Here is a 17,042-nt window from a genome sequence, read left to right as displayed (position 1 = left end):
AATTACCGCTTGTCGTCTGCCCCGCGCGTCGTGTTGAATGGGAACGAGGTGGGAGAAAAGAGTGGTTCCATCTGAAACTGCTTCTAGATGTACGGACAAAATCTTCAATGGAAAGAGTAAAGCGATGCAATTGTGCTATTTTTGGGTTTTAAAAACTCATTTTTTTTAGTTTTTATAAGGAACAAAAATGGAAAACTCTGTTGGATGATTTTTGTTTCGATACGTTAAGTTTCCCAACTTTTGGAAATTGAATTCACTCAAAATCACTACACTCTAACTAAAGTTTTGCATGGAATATCATAAATATTGAGTAACCCTACTATAACCTTCGTAGGACACTTTATTTAAAATTGCTTCTTGTTTTTATTTTCTAGAAGCAATCTGTATTTGGTTTATCTTACAAATTGTTCTTAGCTTCTGTTGTTATTGTTTTGTAGAAAGGGTTGTGTCTCATAAAATGGTTTATTTTTGCATTTATATTTCGTTTTATAGAATTCTGGCAGTTAATCATGTCGATAGCAGTTTCATGTAATCTGCACTAATACCCTGCAAGACGCTTTGCCTCATGCTACTCTAAATGCAAATATAAGAAAAGTTAAAAAAAAACCATCTGGGTTATTGTTAGGATTTTATAACGATGCTTGTTGACATTTCCTCTCTAACCGATTTTCTACATTTTTAATAACAATTAATCTTTCATTTGTAAAAATAATGTTCAATCCCAAAAGTATAAAAAGCATACTTACACAAACTTCGAGTTAAACCGAATAGGAATGTTATTTTCTTTTTTCATAAATGACCAACGATGAATGTCCCTTTGATGTTACTCAATCTTAGTGGCTTAGATGTGGTGCGAAAATTTATTCCACTTTTTATCAACCTACAGCCATGTCAAAGGCCATTTGGCACATAAAAAACTAAGGCGTCACATTTTAATTGATCGTTAATCTTGTGACGACATCCCATTAATAGGTTTTGAGTGCATCACATTCACAATCGGGCCGAATTCGGCCGGAAAGCCGATAGGAGGTTTTCTTTGTGCCGTGAAGAGATTGCGCCCACGCGATCCCATGCCCGAGTGGATGTGTGTGTGTGAGCATAACTTCGATAATGAATTGATAAGCAGAGCAGTGATGCCCTGCAAGCTACATAATTGATTGTTTTTGTTTTTGCTAACTCTGAATACCTGTGACTAATTGGCACCTTAGGAGGCACCTCCAAAATCCACCGACCGTGAACGCGACTCATCCCTTGCTAGATAATTTTCCCCGCCAGTAAGTAAGATTACTTTTAACGAATGGGGAAAATTAATTGCATCACGAGTGATTGACCAACGGCTGAAAATAGGGAACTAAGCTATGCAAAAACACTATACACATTCGTACCAGACCTTGTAATCCTTCCCTTCTGGCTCCCTGGAATGTGCAGCTAAACATTCCATTCATCATTCACGGTCAGCGATCGAACATGATGCAGTAAGGTACGATAAAACGCAGTGAGTCGAGAAAGTGTACGACCGATTTAATTGGTTCGCTTCCTCCAACCAATCAGAAGGGAATGAGACGGAAAAAGGTTCAAATTCATTTTTATCTGATGAAATAGAAACATTCCTCCCTTTTCACGCTCGTTAAATTACCACTTGAACACTCAAAAGGAAAGCTAAAAAGATGGGAGTTGAAGGTGTTGAACATATTTCAAAATCTCTAAAGATTCCAATGGTTTGGAGATTTTTAACAAAATAAAATTAAACCTTGATGATGGTTTGATCGATCGAGTGGAAGATGTCTGCCAAGTACTGCGCTAAGTATTAAATTGCTTAAACCATCAAGACTCTTTATTTAGTGGTCGAATTTAAAAATAACCTGTCGCAAATAACGATAAGAAAACAGTTCATAAGCAGTATACACCCCAATTCTTCTGGGATAGGCTCTGAGACATCGTTACCCCATCGATCAACGAAGGTGGAGAGCGTGAATCCTCGAACTAAAACCACCACGCCGTCACGATGATATAACCGACAATGTCGCCGGGCGCATGGAACCGTTTGCCAACCCGCAAGACACCGTTGGCAGCCAATTTCGCGTCCTACCAGGTCTCCCTAAATGCACTGCGAACAGGTTTCCTTCCACCTCGCAACCGAACGACGTCAGCTTCTAGCCGTTGCTACGAATGCAGGGCGCGCTTGAGTGAAGTTCCAAACTTGCGGAATGAATTAATCGAACGGAATTAATGCCCTCAACCGGTCGCAGGGCAGACGGCGAAACAGTTGTGGATGCCATGCATGTCTAATTATTGTCCAGCGAGTGCAAAGCTAGTCCCGTTTACTGGGAAAAGTGAAATGTCACCGCGGACGGATTGATCCAGATGTATTCCAGTGATTCAATTGGATTTAGAGCTGTTCCTCGCTGCAAAAATGCAGTCCCATAAATAAGCCGGATTAGTTCCAGCGAGAGTTTATTAGAATTATTATTTTGTGTTTCATTATTGTTTGCACATAAAGTCTGACAATCAATGTAATATTCATGGCGACAAACATATTTTTGTTTTTAATCAAACAGGATTTTATTCTACATGTACTATAATTTGTATTTTTAATCTGTTTTATTCTATTCTTTTCGTTTATTGCAGTAAACTAAGCCAACGAAGGCGCTCATCACGAAAGCCCGATGTGGCGGAGTGTTACATGTGTAACGCAAACGTCGAACTCGAAAGCACAGACAGGTAGGTACAACCGCTTGGCCGTACCCGAACGAGAACCCCCTTCTAATGTCCAGTTTGTGGTTGTTGTTTTCTTTCTCTCCCCGCTAAATTCAACCGAGCCAGCTTCGCAACATGCCGTGGTTGCGAAAGATTGGTCTGCCGCGGAGAGAACTGCTGCCAGTGGGTGGAATCGATCGGCATCTGGGAATGCACCGGGTGTCAATCGAATCGCGTGATCCAGCAGAAGGCAGGCGAGTGGTTGCTGAATCAGCTGACCGCCCGGCTCCAGCAGCCCGGTCCGGTAGAGCTGAGGGATGGCAATCTGCTCGGTCTTGGCTTGGGTAAGAGCGTGGTTGGTAATCGCACCTATTACCAGTAATACATGTGCCCTTTTCTGTCCGAATCTCATCTCACCAGATGCCGATGACGCCCGCAGTACGAGCAGCTCGACGGTTTCGGCGAACCAGCGCATCAAGGTGCGGGAGTTTATCGAGGAACTGCTGTCGGCCATGCTGCACGGACCGCTAGACGATGTTTCCGTTGGGCAGCTCATGAAACACGAAAGCTGTAAGTGCGCTACAACTATTTTCTTATTTACCGTCGAACACCACGTGGAAATTGAAACACAACCACGCCAAACATTCATTACATTCCCGCGCGCTTGTTGTCGAGCAGTTCAAACAGTCGAGCAAGCAATGATGCAGTGCGGTTTGCATACCTGCAGGCAACTTCACCACCGCATCACTAAATTCACCAAACCACTATTCCGTTTTCTTCGATGGATTGCGGAAATGCATTGCGATTCTTATTTTTAGACCGTTTAACAATCAACAGGCTCATTTGGTCACTCCATTTTTCTTCGTTCACCCCCAACAGATATAAGACTTTTCCGAAAGTTCCACACACGTTTGAGCAGGTGTCTGTACAATCTTGAACTTTCGATACATCACTCACTAATGTCGGGTAAGAGTCTCAAAGCGGATGAGATTTTACGAACAAAATCCACTACAAGGGAGCCTCGGGAAACCCTAGGACACTCCCGATCACCGGTAGCGTTTGTAGCGCACTTCACCACCACCTATCAAATATTTGCATGACAAGTAAAAATTACCGATGTTTTATTAATGTTTCGTGCAAAACACTCTGTGTTCACAATCGGGCCTAACTGTTGTATTGTTCAAAACTCTCGCACAATCAGCTGCACCAAACTCTTCTCCTCCTGTGTGTTTGCCTTCTAGCTCTATCTGCACGCAATACGTACGCAAAATGTATTTTCTTTCCTTCCATGTGTTTCCGTTAATATTCCGGGAGGCTCCACTCCGGTGCCCTTGAGTCAGTGCTCGTTCGTTATCTTGTAATTTTCTCACCTGTTGTTATCCAATGCACGCATTGAGAACCTGGCCTCATGTTCGTTCTTAAACCACTTTTTATCTAATCTTGCCTTCAACTGCTACCCCCTCTCTCCCTCTTCAGTTTTTATTCCTACAAGCTTACACGAGAGCTTGTTGTACCGCGTATATCGGTCTAGCCTTTGCGCTTGAACTTCGGTGCAATTCGTGTAGATCTCGGTGTTTTACGGACCGGAAGTCGCACCGTGTTAAAATTGATTACTTTATACGCCAGGCTGTGCTCTCAGGCGCACTCTCCCTGACCGAAAGTGAAGCCGCGCACCGTACAACAATGTTCCGAAGTGGGGCAATTTTCCCAGCACCACGCCTCTACCCCTGACCTTCACCGTTGAAGCTGTGTGTGAGCGAAGGGAATAAAAAAAAACGTCGAAGGGTCGGTTCCGGCGGTCGAATTCACTTCCGCTAGTCGGACCGAGTGATCATAAATTACTTTCGCAAAAATGTGTCACTCTCCGGGTGAGGCACCGTCGAGATCATGCATTCAACAATTGGAAAAGGAAGGAGTTCGACGGTGCTGGAAAAAATAAACACACCACAACGGAACATCGGTTTCAGCTCCGAGGACACTATACCATATTTTTTGCAGCTTTAGAGCTTCGTCCTTTTCCATCGACGACAACAACAACCCACGTGCTAGCCGGGAAAACGGTTCTGTTGCCCTCGGGTGGAGCAAAATCATCAAAGTGTTACTAATTGGTTCACGCGTCTTTTCACGTCGTCTGTACGATACGTTGGGATGGAATATCGTACCGCGTATGGCAAAAACAGTTTTTTCCGAAAGGATTTGAGCGAACAATTGATCATCACGGTCCGAGCATGTGTCCCATCGTGTCACGTTAACGTGTTAACGTTCTAAAACACAATTTTTCACAACACTTTCGACAAGTTCCAGTGAGTTAGAAACTGTAGTTTATCGAATTTTAAATAGTTTTACAAGCATACAACTACCTCCATTGTAAAAAATCTATTAAACCCAAGTGACGAAACAAATGTAAAATATGCATTTGGGTTGCTTTGAGATAGTTTATTTAACTTGAATTATGTTTGAGAAAACCAAGAACAAAGAAGGCATTGCTTTTGAAAGCTTGTTATGTTCGTTGACTTAAATCAATATTAGAAAAATATTTTGAATTCAAACTGTAACTTTTTTTAATATTTGCTAGATTTTCAATAATTTTAGGAGCATCGAAGTTTATTAAACATGTTTTTATACTCGGACATAACTTTCTGAACATTTTTCGCCTGAACGCCTTTCTGAATCACCCAGGAATGTTGACAAAGGCGCCAAACCGCTGAAATGGTATACTCATTGTGTTTCTGATTAATTCCAAGACAACTTTTGCGTCCCAACGGTCGATACAATCCGGCATGGATTGCTCACCGCTGGTTTCCTTGCCCAAATGACTCATCACGCAGTTTTTAAACACGGACCTCCAATCAAACGTTCGGTCATTGTTTGCTTTCAGGAGAGCAAGTATCATCTTCGATTCATCTTGCCGTTTCCTCGCTTCGACACACAATTGGGGAAGCAAACCTGTTCTTGAACTGTCTCTTGCATACACTTTATCTACCATATGGATATCTCCAGCTCGCGGTGGCTTTCAAAATGATTCTTCTACCGTGGACCGTTCGAACTGATTTCTATCCAAAAGGTCCCAAAATCGATTTCACTATCAGTAAAATCAGTGGGATTTGTTCGCCCGCCATTGGGCGTCGATTTTTATCATCCCCCGGGGACCGATTTCTTTGTCACCCTCGGTCGCGTAATGAAAATCCATTCCATCGTGTCAGAAAAGATTTGGTCCACAAACCAAAACTGTGAAAAAAACGCTGATAAACACTTTCGTCAATCGATTGATAACGGTGCATTTGGGGCGGAATGTGGCCGGTGTTTGTCATTGTTTGCCTGAACTTGAGACATCTATGTTCGGGAGGTTTATGTGCGGCCGAAGATAAGTTTCCACGCACGAACACTAACGCGAACGACGAGTGCCTGGATGGCGCTGGCGGTAATGATAATAATGATGATAGCGATGATAAGGCAATTTTGCGCAGCCCCATACCAGAAATGGGCTCCAGGGCGTGCGGAGTCGCGTCACGTGGAGCATTAAAATGATCCATCCTGCTGGACATCGCTCGGAGTGAGTTGATCGACGATACCGATCAATTTAACTAATTCCTACAATATGACTCCGATCGCCACATTACATAATACTTCAAACGGACACGATTGAACCATCAAGTCAAAGCCGACCAACTCCTGTCCCTCACCTTCCAGTATGTTTGCATACGTCGATGTACCAGACAAGATCTTCGCATCTCTCAGACACGTCCGGCGCGTAAGCAAACATAATGAAAGATGGACGCCCGAAAGGCACACACAAAGAAAGGAAAAATAAAGCTTCCCGCCTGAGTGGCACTTGTCCTTCTTAAGGTCACCGAATGGGTTGCTGAAAACGAAAGCATTCCCACCGGCAGGAAGTCAAACTGCGTAAAATCCCATTCCTCTTGAGGGACTTGGTTTCTTCTCGTGGTGTCATCCCAACACCACCATTTCGATCATTCCTTCTCTCCCTGGAGACCGTTGCCGTGAGATGTTTGGATTGCCTTTTTATGGCCAGAAACGTCGTGGACTTTGATAGGAGCGTGAGATCACATTCGCGAGAAAATCCCTGTATGAATGGATTGTGGACAAGATTTGTGAGAGAACAATCAGGTAGGGGATCATGATCCGCGATCATCTCTTGAGAGTAAACTGTGCCCAAGGATTTTCGACACCTTACCCTTTTGCATGCGAGAAGCCCATCCGGGGAGCTCTATGCTACCAACAGGTGCCCCAAAGTCCAAACACACACACACGGAAGGTGCTCCATCTTATGCGCAACTCGCGTGAGGCTCGCGGTTTCGCAGAATGGAGAAACAGAGAAAGACAGCAAGTGGAAGTGAGATCGTGTGGAGTCCGCGATTACCGCGAACGGTACCGTTCCGAAAGGGGGTGTTTGTGCCGTGTGTGTCGGTGTGTGTTTGGGAGGCCCCCACAAGCGCCACACACCGGTGCGCGGGTTCACCGATAGTCGGTTGTCGAGGGTCGGCTCAGTTCTGAACGGACGCGCGCACGATTACGGTGGCGGTCGACAACGACGACGACGACGGTGGTTCGCGGCACAACATCAAGCCCGAAAAATAAATAAAGCGAACAGTGTAACGAGGGTGAAACACCAGCGCACGGTTTAGTTGTTAAGTACCGCGAGCGAGGTAGCGCACATTCGTAGTTTCTGATAAGAGTGTCTGGCCAATACCGGTGCCCTGCGCCAAGTGTGACCTAATGAGGATATAAAGTTAAATAAAATACACCTACCCACCAGCGTATGGGACTGTGTGTGGCAATAGTGGAATGGTGGCTCTCCAGTGCGTGCGTGATAAGAGTTGTGACCACACCGTGGCACTTACTAGAAAAAATCATCATCCAAAGTAGTCCCTAACCCGGGTCGTCCATTCCTAAGGCTAGAAGTTAATAAAAATAACAATTGGACCGACATCCAATCACGCCCGGAACGAGTTCCCATCCCAAGGACATCCGGTTGCGGGAAGTAAACCCTCCCCAAAGTACCTTGCGTTTCTGATTTGATTGCATCCTTGATAGTGGCGGCAATTGTCCAGTCTGCATACACGGCTTTCCTTTCCGTTTACGTGCTCCAGTTACGCCGTGAAGGATTTATGTCCCGTTTCTTACCTTTCTTGGTGTTCGTTGGTTGTTTTGTGCACGTTTGCTGCACATTGTATTAGAGCATCCTCCCGACGAATCAATTTCACATTGCGTGGTATCAGCGAACACTCGGCTCCGTTCCCCTTTTCCCCCTTGCAATGGGCCATAAATCCTCCCCATGACTAGTGTTTTGTTTTATAATCGCCTTGCACATCGTTCCTCGGCGCTCTTCGGTCGGGTTTCACGAAATTCGGCGATAGTGACGCGGTTTCGGACGCAAATCATAAATCGCGGACGGTGCCGTAAATTGCTACCTATTGCTGTTTTGATTGATTGTGGTGCGTGTGGAGTGGAAAACCGACCGTCCTATCGGTGTGCTGTTGGAAAATAGAAACAAAATGCCGAATATCTCTGTCGGTTTGTTATCTCTAGGATCGGGAAGTTATTTTTGTAGGCTCGGAAATAGTAGATTCTGGGCCTTTTTATTACAACTTCCTTTGAGTATATTTCCACTTGAGATGAGGCATAGTTGTTTTTCATGTCATGAAACCAGACATGAATTAAATTTTCCAAATTAAATAACTCGTTCAACATTATAAAAGACTGTTAAATGGAGTGCATCAATCCTAATTGTGCCTTATGTGACTTATCAAGCAACAGGCTGTGTATTACGTCAACATAGTCACCTTTGACAAGCTGCCCCCCAAAAAGTGCCAACCTTTCCCCATTGATTGGCCAGGACATCTTCTTCTGCACGTGTGCCACACTCCACCGCAACCTGGTCACCGCGTAACCAACCCAATTGGATAATCTTTAGTGAAGCATGAGCCTCCAATGGCTTTTATTTCCCAATTAGTGACCGGCATCGAAAAAAAACATCGTGCTCGTGTAGGACAGGTGAAAAGATGGCCACCGAGATTGAACCAGTTGCTCGGGTGGAAAGTTCAATCGGTGGAAAAGTTAGCCAAACGTTGCCCAACGTCGCCGGCAAATCAAACCGAAATCGAAAAGCACTCGATACAGCTTATGAATAAGTTATCATGAACATTTTTTTTTTTTTGACAGTTGGGAAAGCATCTCTCCCCGTCGGTTGGGGTTGGCCTTATCACTGTTGTGTGTGCTTTTTGCTTGAGTTTTACACCAACTCTTTTCCTTCTTCCCTTTACCACCGGCGATTGTGGAAGAAACTTGTCTTAAAACCTGTGCCTGATTAGCAATTTAACAATCATCAACCTCACACCTCATTTCTATGGGTAGGAGGAACCTTTCCTTTTCGTTGCACGCTGCATGCTCTGTGTCCCCCTGGCCGAGGTTCAGAAAGTTCCATTCACTTCCATTTTTTCGTGGTTTTCAAAAAGACTCTTTTCAGCTTTCTAGCCTATAGAGATTTCCCGTCAGTTTTGTGTTTCTTTCTTTTGCTCTCGACGTCGGAAGGAAGTGAACTATGACTCCAAATGTGGCAGATTAATTTAATACCGCACACGAGCACGATGATACGGTTCAATTACTATTCATTTTATAGTCGAATGTTAAGTTCTCTGTTTTTATGCCTCTTTTTTTGGGGAAGTGGGAAGAACGCATTCATAAAAATTCATTGGTAAAAAACGCTTCGAAAAGACGAAAGTTTCAGACGGTAAAGAATCTACCTATGTTTGAAGCGAGGGTTGGCATGCAATTAATGCCACACTCGAAAAGAATTTGTTGAGAAATATGATTTATAGTGGTTCTTATAACTCCAAGGATTAATTATTTCAAACGTCTAAGTTACACAAAGTTCTAGTATAAAGTGTATACAGTGAGCGCTAGAAATTAACAGTGTAAGCAAAACCTTCCAGTGCCGTTATCGTCATCCATAATATCTACGGCATAAAAACGATATCCTACTCCCGACCCAGACAGCGCCACCTTTATGTTTAATCCCTTTGAAATCCCCCGATATCTTAAGCCTCATTTTCGGCCTCCGAACAAACCCGACCGCCACGCAATCCTACATTATAATCCGCTCCGGGATTTTAGCGGTTTAGTTTGCGGAGATGTTCCTTTTTTTCGCCTCGAACTGTTCCCGGTGTGGGCGCTATGAACATTCAATGTGCAAAGTTGAAAGTAAACACCACCAGCAAACCAATCTTATCAGCTAGCGACCGAATCAAATCTAATCTTATCGCCAAGTGCAAGCACGGGAACAGAGTCGAAAATTGAACTAGACATGGAAATGTTTTGCATGGATGAGATGGGAACCCGGGGGCAGCATCACACTGAATTTAGCAAGACTTAAATCACTTCCAATGCCTTCATCGGCGAACAAGGCACAAGGTGTCGCGAAATATTTCTTCCCACACCAACTTGATGGGAGTTTTCCCAGCTCCAGGAGAACACCACCGGCTGAAGCCACCGATGAATGACAATGAAACTTTTCCAATAATCGCATCGAAATGCCGCCGGTGAACTATCGGCTCGCAACATCTTCGCTCTCGGCTCTCGGCGAAATTTAATTAAGTTGTGCTGATGCAGGGTAAAAACACTTACCATAGGCAAAAACCCATGTCGACAAGACGCGAACCACGGCTTAAAGCGGGACAAAAACTTCACCATCATCATCACGGGACGCCAGAAGAAACTTTGGATGGAAATTAGGGACTGCTTTGGATGAACACTTAAAAACCCAACCCAAAAAAAATCGATCCATTTTGATCGTCCAAGTGCGCGAGTGCTTCGAGTTGATTTGCAATTTATTTCCGCATCCGGCGTAAATGTTCGAAGTGTTCCAATTCGAAACGGTTCGGAATAGAAGTGGTAAATCAATTCTATACATTCCCACGCAGCGTTCGGTAAGAGGGCAGTGAACAGGTTGTGATTGGTCGTGGTGTGTACTGATTGTGATAAAATAGTTCCTTGAGAAGAATACATTTAAGAAAGCGTCAAGATGGAAGTGTGCAGCTGCTCGATGCTAAGCTACTATCTGTTCACCGCTGTCACCTCGTATGTGATCGTCCACATCATCCAAGTTGTGCTAGGTAAGCAGTCGGTTCGATATTCCATTACTTCGCGAGTATAATTACAAACATGACTTTGTCTGATAACATATTTTAATAATTAAATACATAAGATCTATGGTCTAAAACCTCTGTTATGCTATGACTGAAACATTGACCAACAAAGTTTGTTATTTGATTTTCTCAATCGAAGCCATCTATGATGCGCAATCAATCAATCTTGCCAATGATTGATGTAAATGACGAGGTCGATTTTCTCCTCACTAATTCGTCATCTTTAATTTACACCGCCTCTTGATGGTGACATTCATATTTAGAAAATGACAAATATACCGCTTACAAATGCAAACACCTAAAGACCGTAACTGACACGTTAATTTTAACCGTTAAACTGGTAAACGATTAGAGTGGAGTGCAACCCGTGTGGCCGAGGTGAAAAAGAAACAGTTTATCGGTACCGATTGCAAGGCCACCGGCTAAAAGCTGTTTACCTTTTTCGGCATAAACATCGTAATTTAACGGCATAAATGCGTCGCAAAGTTGCATGGCAAATTTTGGTTCTAGCACTGTGTGAAGTGTCGTTTGGGCGCGCTGCAATACGGTGACCTAAAAAATGAGAAGGACACCACGAACGAGTGCGTCCTTTGGTTGAATATGCTTCTCAAACCATTGGCAACCGAAGGGAATGCTTTCCCCCGATTTTCACACAGCCCTACCGCTTACCTTCGCTGGTGTTACGCCACACGCGCGTGGCGGCTACAAATTCATCCTCAACGTTAGCCAATTGTATTAGTTTCCCTTTCGAACGACAGAAATAATCAAGGAAAGGAAAGTTTCGAAGCCTCCAACCGCACGCGAAATGATGCCGTGGTTTGATGCGAATTCCGGTTGAAGCCATCTTCACGCCATTCTCTTCTCGGAACCGCCGGCCAATCGGTCATGGATGGTTCGGCCGTATCGTGACATAATGGTTAAATACGAACACTTCCTACTTCCTGCTCCGCGGAAAGCTGGATAATGACATTAGACGGTAGAAATGCGATTTTTTTTGGCTTATCATAGTTTCCGCAGGCAACCAAGGACAGATTTGGAATTTTATCACCTGTTTTGAAGTCGAATGTGTAATGTGACATAAAAGATAAAACGGAAACTATTTCTCATAATTAGCTACCGTATCTTACATTCCTCGATACCAAGGCTCTGAAGCTCACTTTTATCATAACATGTATTTAGATAATCCGCACAAACACTGCAGACATTCTATAAGAGAAGAGATAAATAAATCGATAAATTTCGGTCGCAAATTCCTTAGATTTTATAGCACTGTCTTAACGAAGCCTTCGGCACTCTTTCTTGTGAGTTAAATTCACAAAAAAACCCAATGAAACTAGAAAATGAAATAGATTTGCAGAACGTGACGTATATTTACATTTTAACATAGGGGCGAAAAGAGATACCAAGTTCGGGGTATCAATCGCAAAGAAAATTGCTGCAGTGAGATCGTTATCTCATATCTTACCCGACCGTCGATTAAGACCGTCGCCTGCTGAACTTGACACCGGCGTGGCGCAACAACCTGGCGCCCTCGAGGGCTCACCTTTCGTTCTTCAATTTCGCGACCTTCATGCCCTTCACGGCGCAGTCAAATTGAACGGTGCGCGTTACGTTGCAACCAACCCGTCCTCGCCAGCCGCGTCTTAATTTCCCTGCAACGGCCATGCAATCATAATTGCCTTGGACCTCGTCCAGTGCAATGGGTTTTTTTATTTATCTTCCTCCCATCGGAGGAACAGGTTTCCAACAACCGAGCACTGCATGATGAAGGTCGTACCGAAGGACGGATCGCAATTTTTGCTATTTCGATCAAAATGAATCTATAGTTTCCCAGTTTAATGGCATGGTGTCGATTAAAAGGAGCTATATTACAACATGTTTTTATCATCCAGTGATTCTTAATTCAATTGCGATTTTTAAAATCCCTCGGTGTCAATACTTTTACTATTTCAGGCTCGAAATATATGATTATTGATTTTAAAAGTTGTATTCTTGAAAAACCTAATGAAGTGCGATGTTTTTTTTTTTTGTTAATATTTGATACAAATACAATTTTATTCAATGTTATACAATAAAAACAAGAAATGTTTTAATCCACTTTTTCCATTTAATTAACCGTCAAAAGGTGAGACCTTCATTGCAACAACCTGTTTGCGAAGTTGGTCCTCCTCTCATTGTGATTACAATCTAAACTACATTGCTAAGACAAGTGTAATTATTTTTCTTGTCTTCAAAATCAATTACTCTATCGAAATCGAATGCAAGCTTCCTCAAATCGAGCGTATAAATCGGGCCCATTCGCTTTCTGGTTGCCTCGAGCATGAAAAAGCGGCGCTATGCAAATCGCACCGGTTTCCCCGGCGCGGCGTTCCCAGTACGACAAAAGGAAGATCACCCGCGCCCAACCGTCCGTCCGTCGGGGGGAAGCATGTTTGTCGACCTGCAGTCATGTGGAAAACACGCAATCTTGGACCCACTTTCCAGCGGGGTTCCCTCCGCCAAAAGGCAAGTGGTGTAAGCAATGATAATTTGCGTGATTAATCGAAACGAAACGGACGCTATCGTCGGCGGGAGGAGAGGAGGGGGCCAGTTTGTTCGGAAGTCAAGGCCTCCAAAGTTAGCTAGAGGAAGCTTAAGGGGTTTCCTTCTCGGTCGGTATCAGTTTGCAAACCGCTGGACCGCGCGCTGGTTGGTGGTTCCTTGTTGTTTGGGTTTGTTATTTTTTTACCCCCCCCCCCCCCAAACTACGTGCCAAAGGTACGAGCCACCGGTGTTTTTGTGTTGAAGATTTTGGTTTCTGTTTTGTTTTTGCCTTTCCGACGCACGACATTGCCTATGTTTATGGCTTCTTTTTCGTTTTTTTCCCCCAACCACCCGGATTAATTGCTGTTTTTCGCAATCTGTGCGAGAAACCACTAAAAAAATGCTCAATTCGCGCACGCTACCTAACACAGATCTTTGACGTCGTAGCGGATGGTCATTGCGGGGTTTGGCGCTTTATTTCCCGTGAAATCATCTTCCGTACACTTCACGTAAGCAGCATGGTGATTAAGACTATTCTTCTCTTTTTGCATGTTTGCCAACAAATGGTTTGTTACTTTGCCATCTAATTTGTTTTACTTGAATTGTTTCTCGTTTTACTTTTTACACAAATATTAGGTAAATTTGTTTTACTTAGTTTCTACTAACTTAAAAAAAATGAAAAAAAGCTTTTTAAAACAGAAAAACATATTTGAAGAAACGTGCAAAAATGCATAATTTCTTCTGTACAATTAGTTTAGTCGCGAACGTGGAGACAAAATAAAATGTTTCCAAACAGATCGTACAAAATTTTGCCTTCCGTTAAATTGAATGCAATTAAATTTTTTATTTATCTCGACGCTGTTGACGTAATTCGCAGCGTCGACAAGTCGTGACGTTGTTCACAACACACATTGCTTCGCACAACAACTGCACTTTCATTTGGCAATTTGTTCAAGTTATATCAAAAGAGGCATCTTATGAACGGAAACATTTTCAAAAGCTCGATTGTTCGGCTCTTCTCTTAGTACGGCGCGTGTTAGTCAAACACATTTTACACATGCGACCCGCTGAACCGAGCTTGTCGATCGACTGCCTTTATGATCGTCATCATCAGCTAGAGAACGGCTGATCACCTGAGAGTGTTCTAACCAGCTAAGCAACCTCCTCATGACCAGTACCTCGTCCGTTGCAGTAATTACTTGCCCCGGTACTGCGAGGCAAAAAAATACCCTTAACGAGCTTAAAATAACCTTTGCTTCGTTTGGAACTGGATTAAGCGGTCGATCCTCGGGGCGAATCTGCATGTCACTCGCAGCTACAAGACGGAACCGGTTACTGCTGACCTCTTCGCATCTTGCAAAGAACATTAGCATTACATTAGTGTTGAAGAAAGCGATCGCAGGTTAAGGAGAAGAAAAACCTCTTGTCTCTTGGACTCTAAGCGTATGACGAAAACCAACTGATGATTTTAACACCGACCGTAGCTTGAGTAGCCTCTGATGACGATGATGATGTACTTGAGATGTGTGTTAGCCCTTGGAAAACCGGCGTGACCTCCGCCACTGAGTGTGAAATCATTAATTGCATCCCATTACAGCACGTGTTTCAGCAACAATTACTCATTCACTAGGGCTTTCTATACACACACACACATTATATCTCTCTCTTGCTCTATTCTACCTTTGTGGCATGAGAATCACTTTATCACTCTATTCGTTACGCACGTTCTGTTCAATTAGTCGTTCACTATCTATTTTTAGCGCATGGCTTCTTAGTACTCCTGTCAAAGATTTTCTGGGGATAGAGCCTATCCATTTCCCTAGTTCACTCGAGTCGTCCTAGTGCCTACTTGATTAATAAAAATGTACCTTTTTTGCCACCCGCCCACTAGATCTACCACTATGGGAAGGTCAACAGCAGCATCACAGCCCGAGCGACCAGCACTTCGAGCTGAAGCGACTGATACAGAAGATCCTGGAGGAGATCGCTAAGCTGCCGGAGCTGCTGAACCACAGTGGCCTCCCGCTACGGCCGGAAGAACATTTGCCGTACTTCGATCCGAAGAAGTACGAACAACTGGTTGCCACTGCGGTGCTCAACAAGGTAGGTAGTCGCTAGTCGTCGTAGGCCCGTAGACAAGTTCCCGTTGGCAATCGAATTTGGAGCACTGGGGGTTACCTGCACGTCATCTGCGTTGGGAAGTGAAGTGTTAACTTTCGACCCCAAAGTAGATTACCGTATAATCCCCCGGTCGACCGACTGACCGATTAAGAGGGTGGTAGAGTGTATGGATAATCGATTTCCTGAAGGAAACGCCTCCATTCTGGTGAACCTGATGTGACACTGAAGACCATCTGGTTTGGCGAGCAAAGACGGCAAACAATGGACCAGAGTAAGAGCAACATTTGCTTCGAAAGGTATGATTAGAAACTACAGCTAGTGCGACCTCGGACAATACTCATTCAAACAGGGAACACGCCAGGGAAGCAGGTGCCACCGTTCGCAACAGTGACACTTGTACGGATTCCTCTTCGGTCCTCGTGGCGCACCACGGTGACAGACAGACAGAACCCAACGGAGAACCGAACGGCCGAAGGCAATCGACCATCGCCCGAAGGGGCTACGTTTCTTGACGAATTTATCTAGCGTTCACTTTCGGCAGAAATCAATCGAGCTCTCAGTTACGATTTGTCCCTGCCCTGGAGCAGACGATGTTCAGTTCTAGTTGTTGTGATCTAAACAACACACAGTGCGGTGGCCTTCGAAACGTCCAAGAGACTGTGATGCAGGCGAAAGATTGCTTTTTGTAACGAGATTTTATCAATAGACGCACCACATGAAAAGAGTGATAAGCGTGTGTAGTTGTTGTGGGCTGTGAAGTGTTTCCATCGCTAATTGAACTTGTCCCCTGTGAGTGAGGAACAGAAGAACTCTATTTCCGTAACTCACATATCAAACTTTTTGCATCTTGGTGTAACGTCTTGTGTCAGTGCCCCCCAAATAAGAGACACGTACCAAAGTGTCTTCAAGTACTCGGTAGCAGTTTTCTTCAGCGTCAGATGCAATGCTCAGTGTGCTCACGGTTGCCATCGGGTTGATCTATCTGTACTTCGTGATCGAATATTTTCTTCTCGCCCCAGGTGGTGGACGACTATCGGAATCCGAAAAACTTCCCTAGTGCCGGTGACGTGGCAGCCAAACCGTACTACGTTGCAGGTGGTGGTGGTGGTGGTGGTGGACCGGTCGACGTGAACCACAATCAGCTGACGGAAGGAGGTGAGTATGTCCACCGACGTGGACAAGCAGGAGAAGACTTACGGCTAATCGGTAAAGTGTTGGATGTGCGAATGTTCCTTCCTTCCCTGAACCTTAATGTTGCTTCTTATTGATCGTGTTCTATCGTCAATGTTTTCTGCCTCTATACCTGCACGTGAACTCTGATAACGTAAGGTACCGACTTCTCAAGTGACACGTGAACACCATCTATTCCGTTGGCCAATGCAATATCTTTCAAAGTCAATCTTACATTAGCGTCTTACCTTTTGTGCTATCGATCGTTGTTCCAAGAACGGACGGACGATTTTAAAATTGATCCAATTATGTGACTTTCAATTTCAATGGTTACGGTATCAGCTCTCACCACAAGTTCTGGTTACA

The 17,042-nt window shown here is 44.1% G+C and overlaps 1 protein-coding gene across 1 annotated transcript in view; it reads left to right on the top strand.

The window, feature by feature from the left end:
* The window catches only part of LOC131282403 (uncharacterized), a 34,559-nt gene that overhangs the window by 6,686 nt on the left and 10,831 nt on the right, over positions 1 to 17,042 (top strand). The window contains exons 2-7 of the mRNA XM_058311858.1: positions 2,629 to 2,721; positions 2,824 to 3,041; positions 3,118 to 3,267; positions 3,577 to 3,663; positions 15,277 to 15,488; positions 16,526 to 16,661. Of these exons, the coding sequence (XP_058167841.1) occupies positions 2,629 to 2,721; positions 2,824 to 3,041; positions 3,118 to 3,267; positions 3,577 to 3,663; positions 15,277 to 15,488; positions 16,526 to 16,661 (896 nt within the window). The remainder of the gene's footprint in view (positions 1 to 2,628; positions 2,722 to 2,823; positions 3,042 to 3,117; positions 3,268 to 3,576; positions 3,664 to 15,276; positions 15,489 to 16,525; positions 16,662 to 17,042) is intronic.

The sequence above is a fragment of the Anopheles ziemanni genome, chromosome 2 (assembly GCF_943734765.1).
Source record: "Anopheles ziemanni chromosome 2, idAnoZiCoDA_A2_x.2, whole genome shotgun sequence".
Lineage (NCBI taxonomy): Eukaryota > Metazoa > Arthropoda > Insecta > Diptera > Culicidae > Anopheles > Anopheles ziemanni.
The sequence above is the reverse complement of the archived record's forward strand: the minus strand, read 5'-3'. Positions and strand labels throughout refer to the sequence as shown.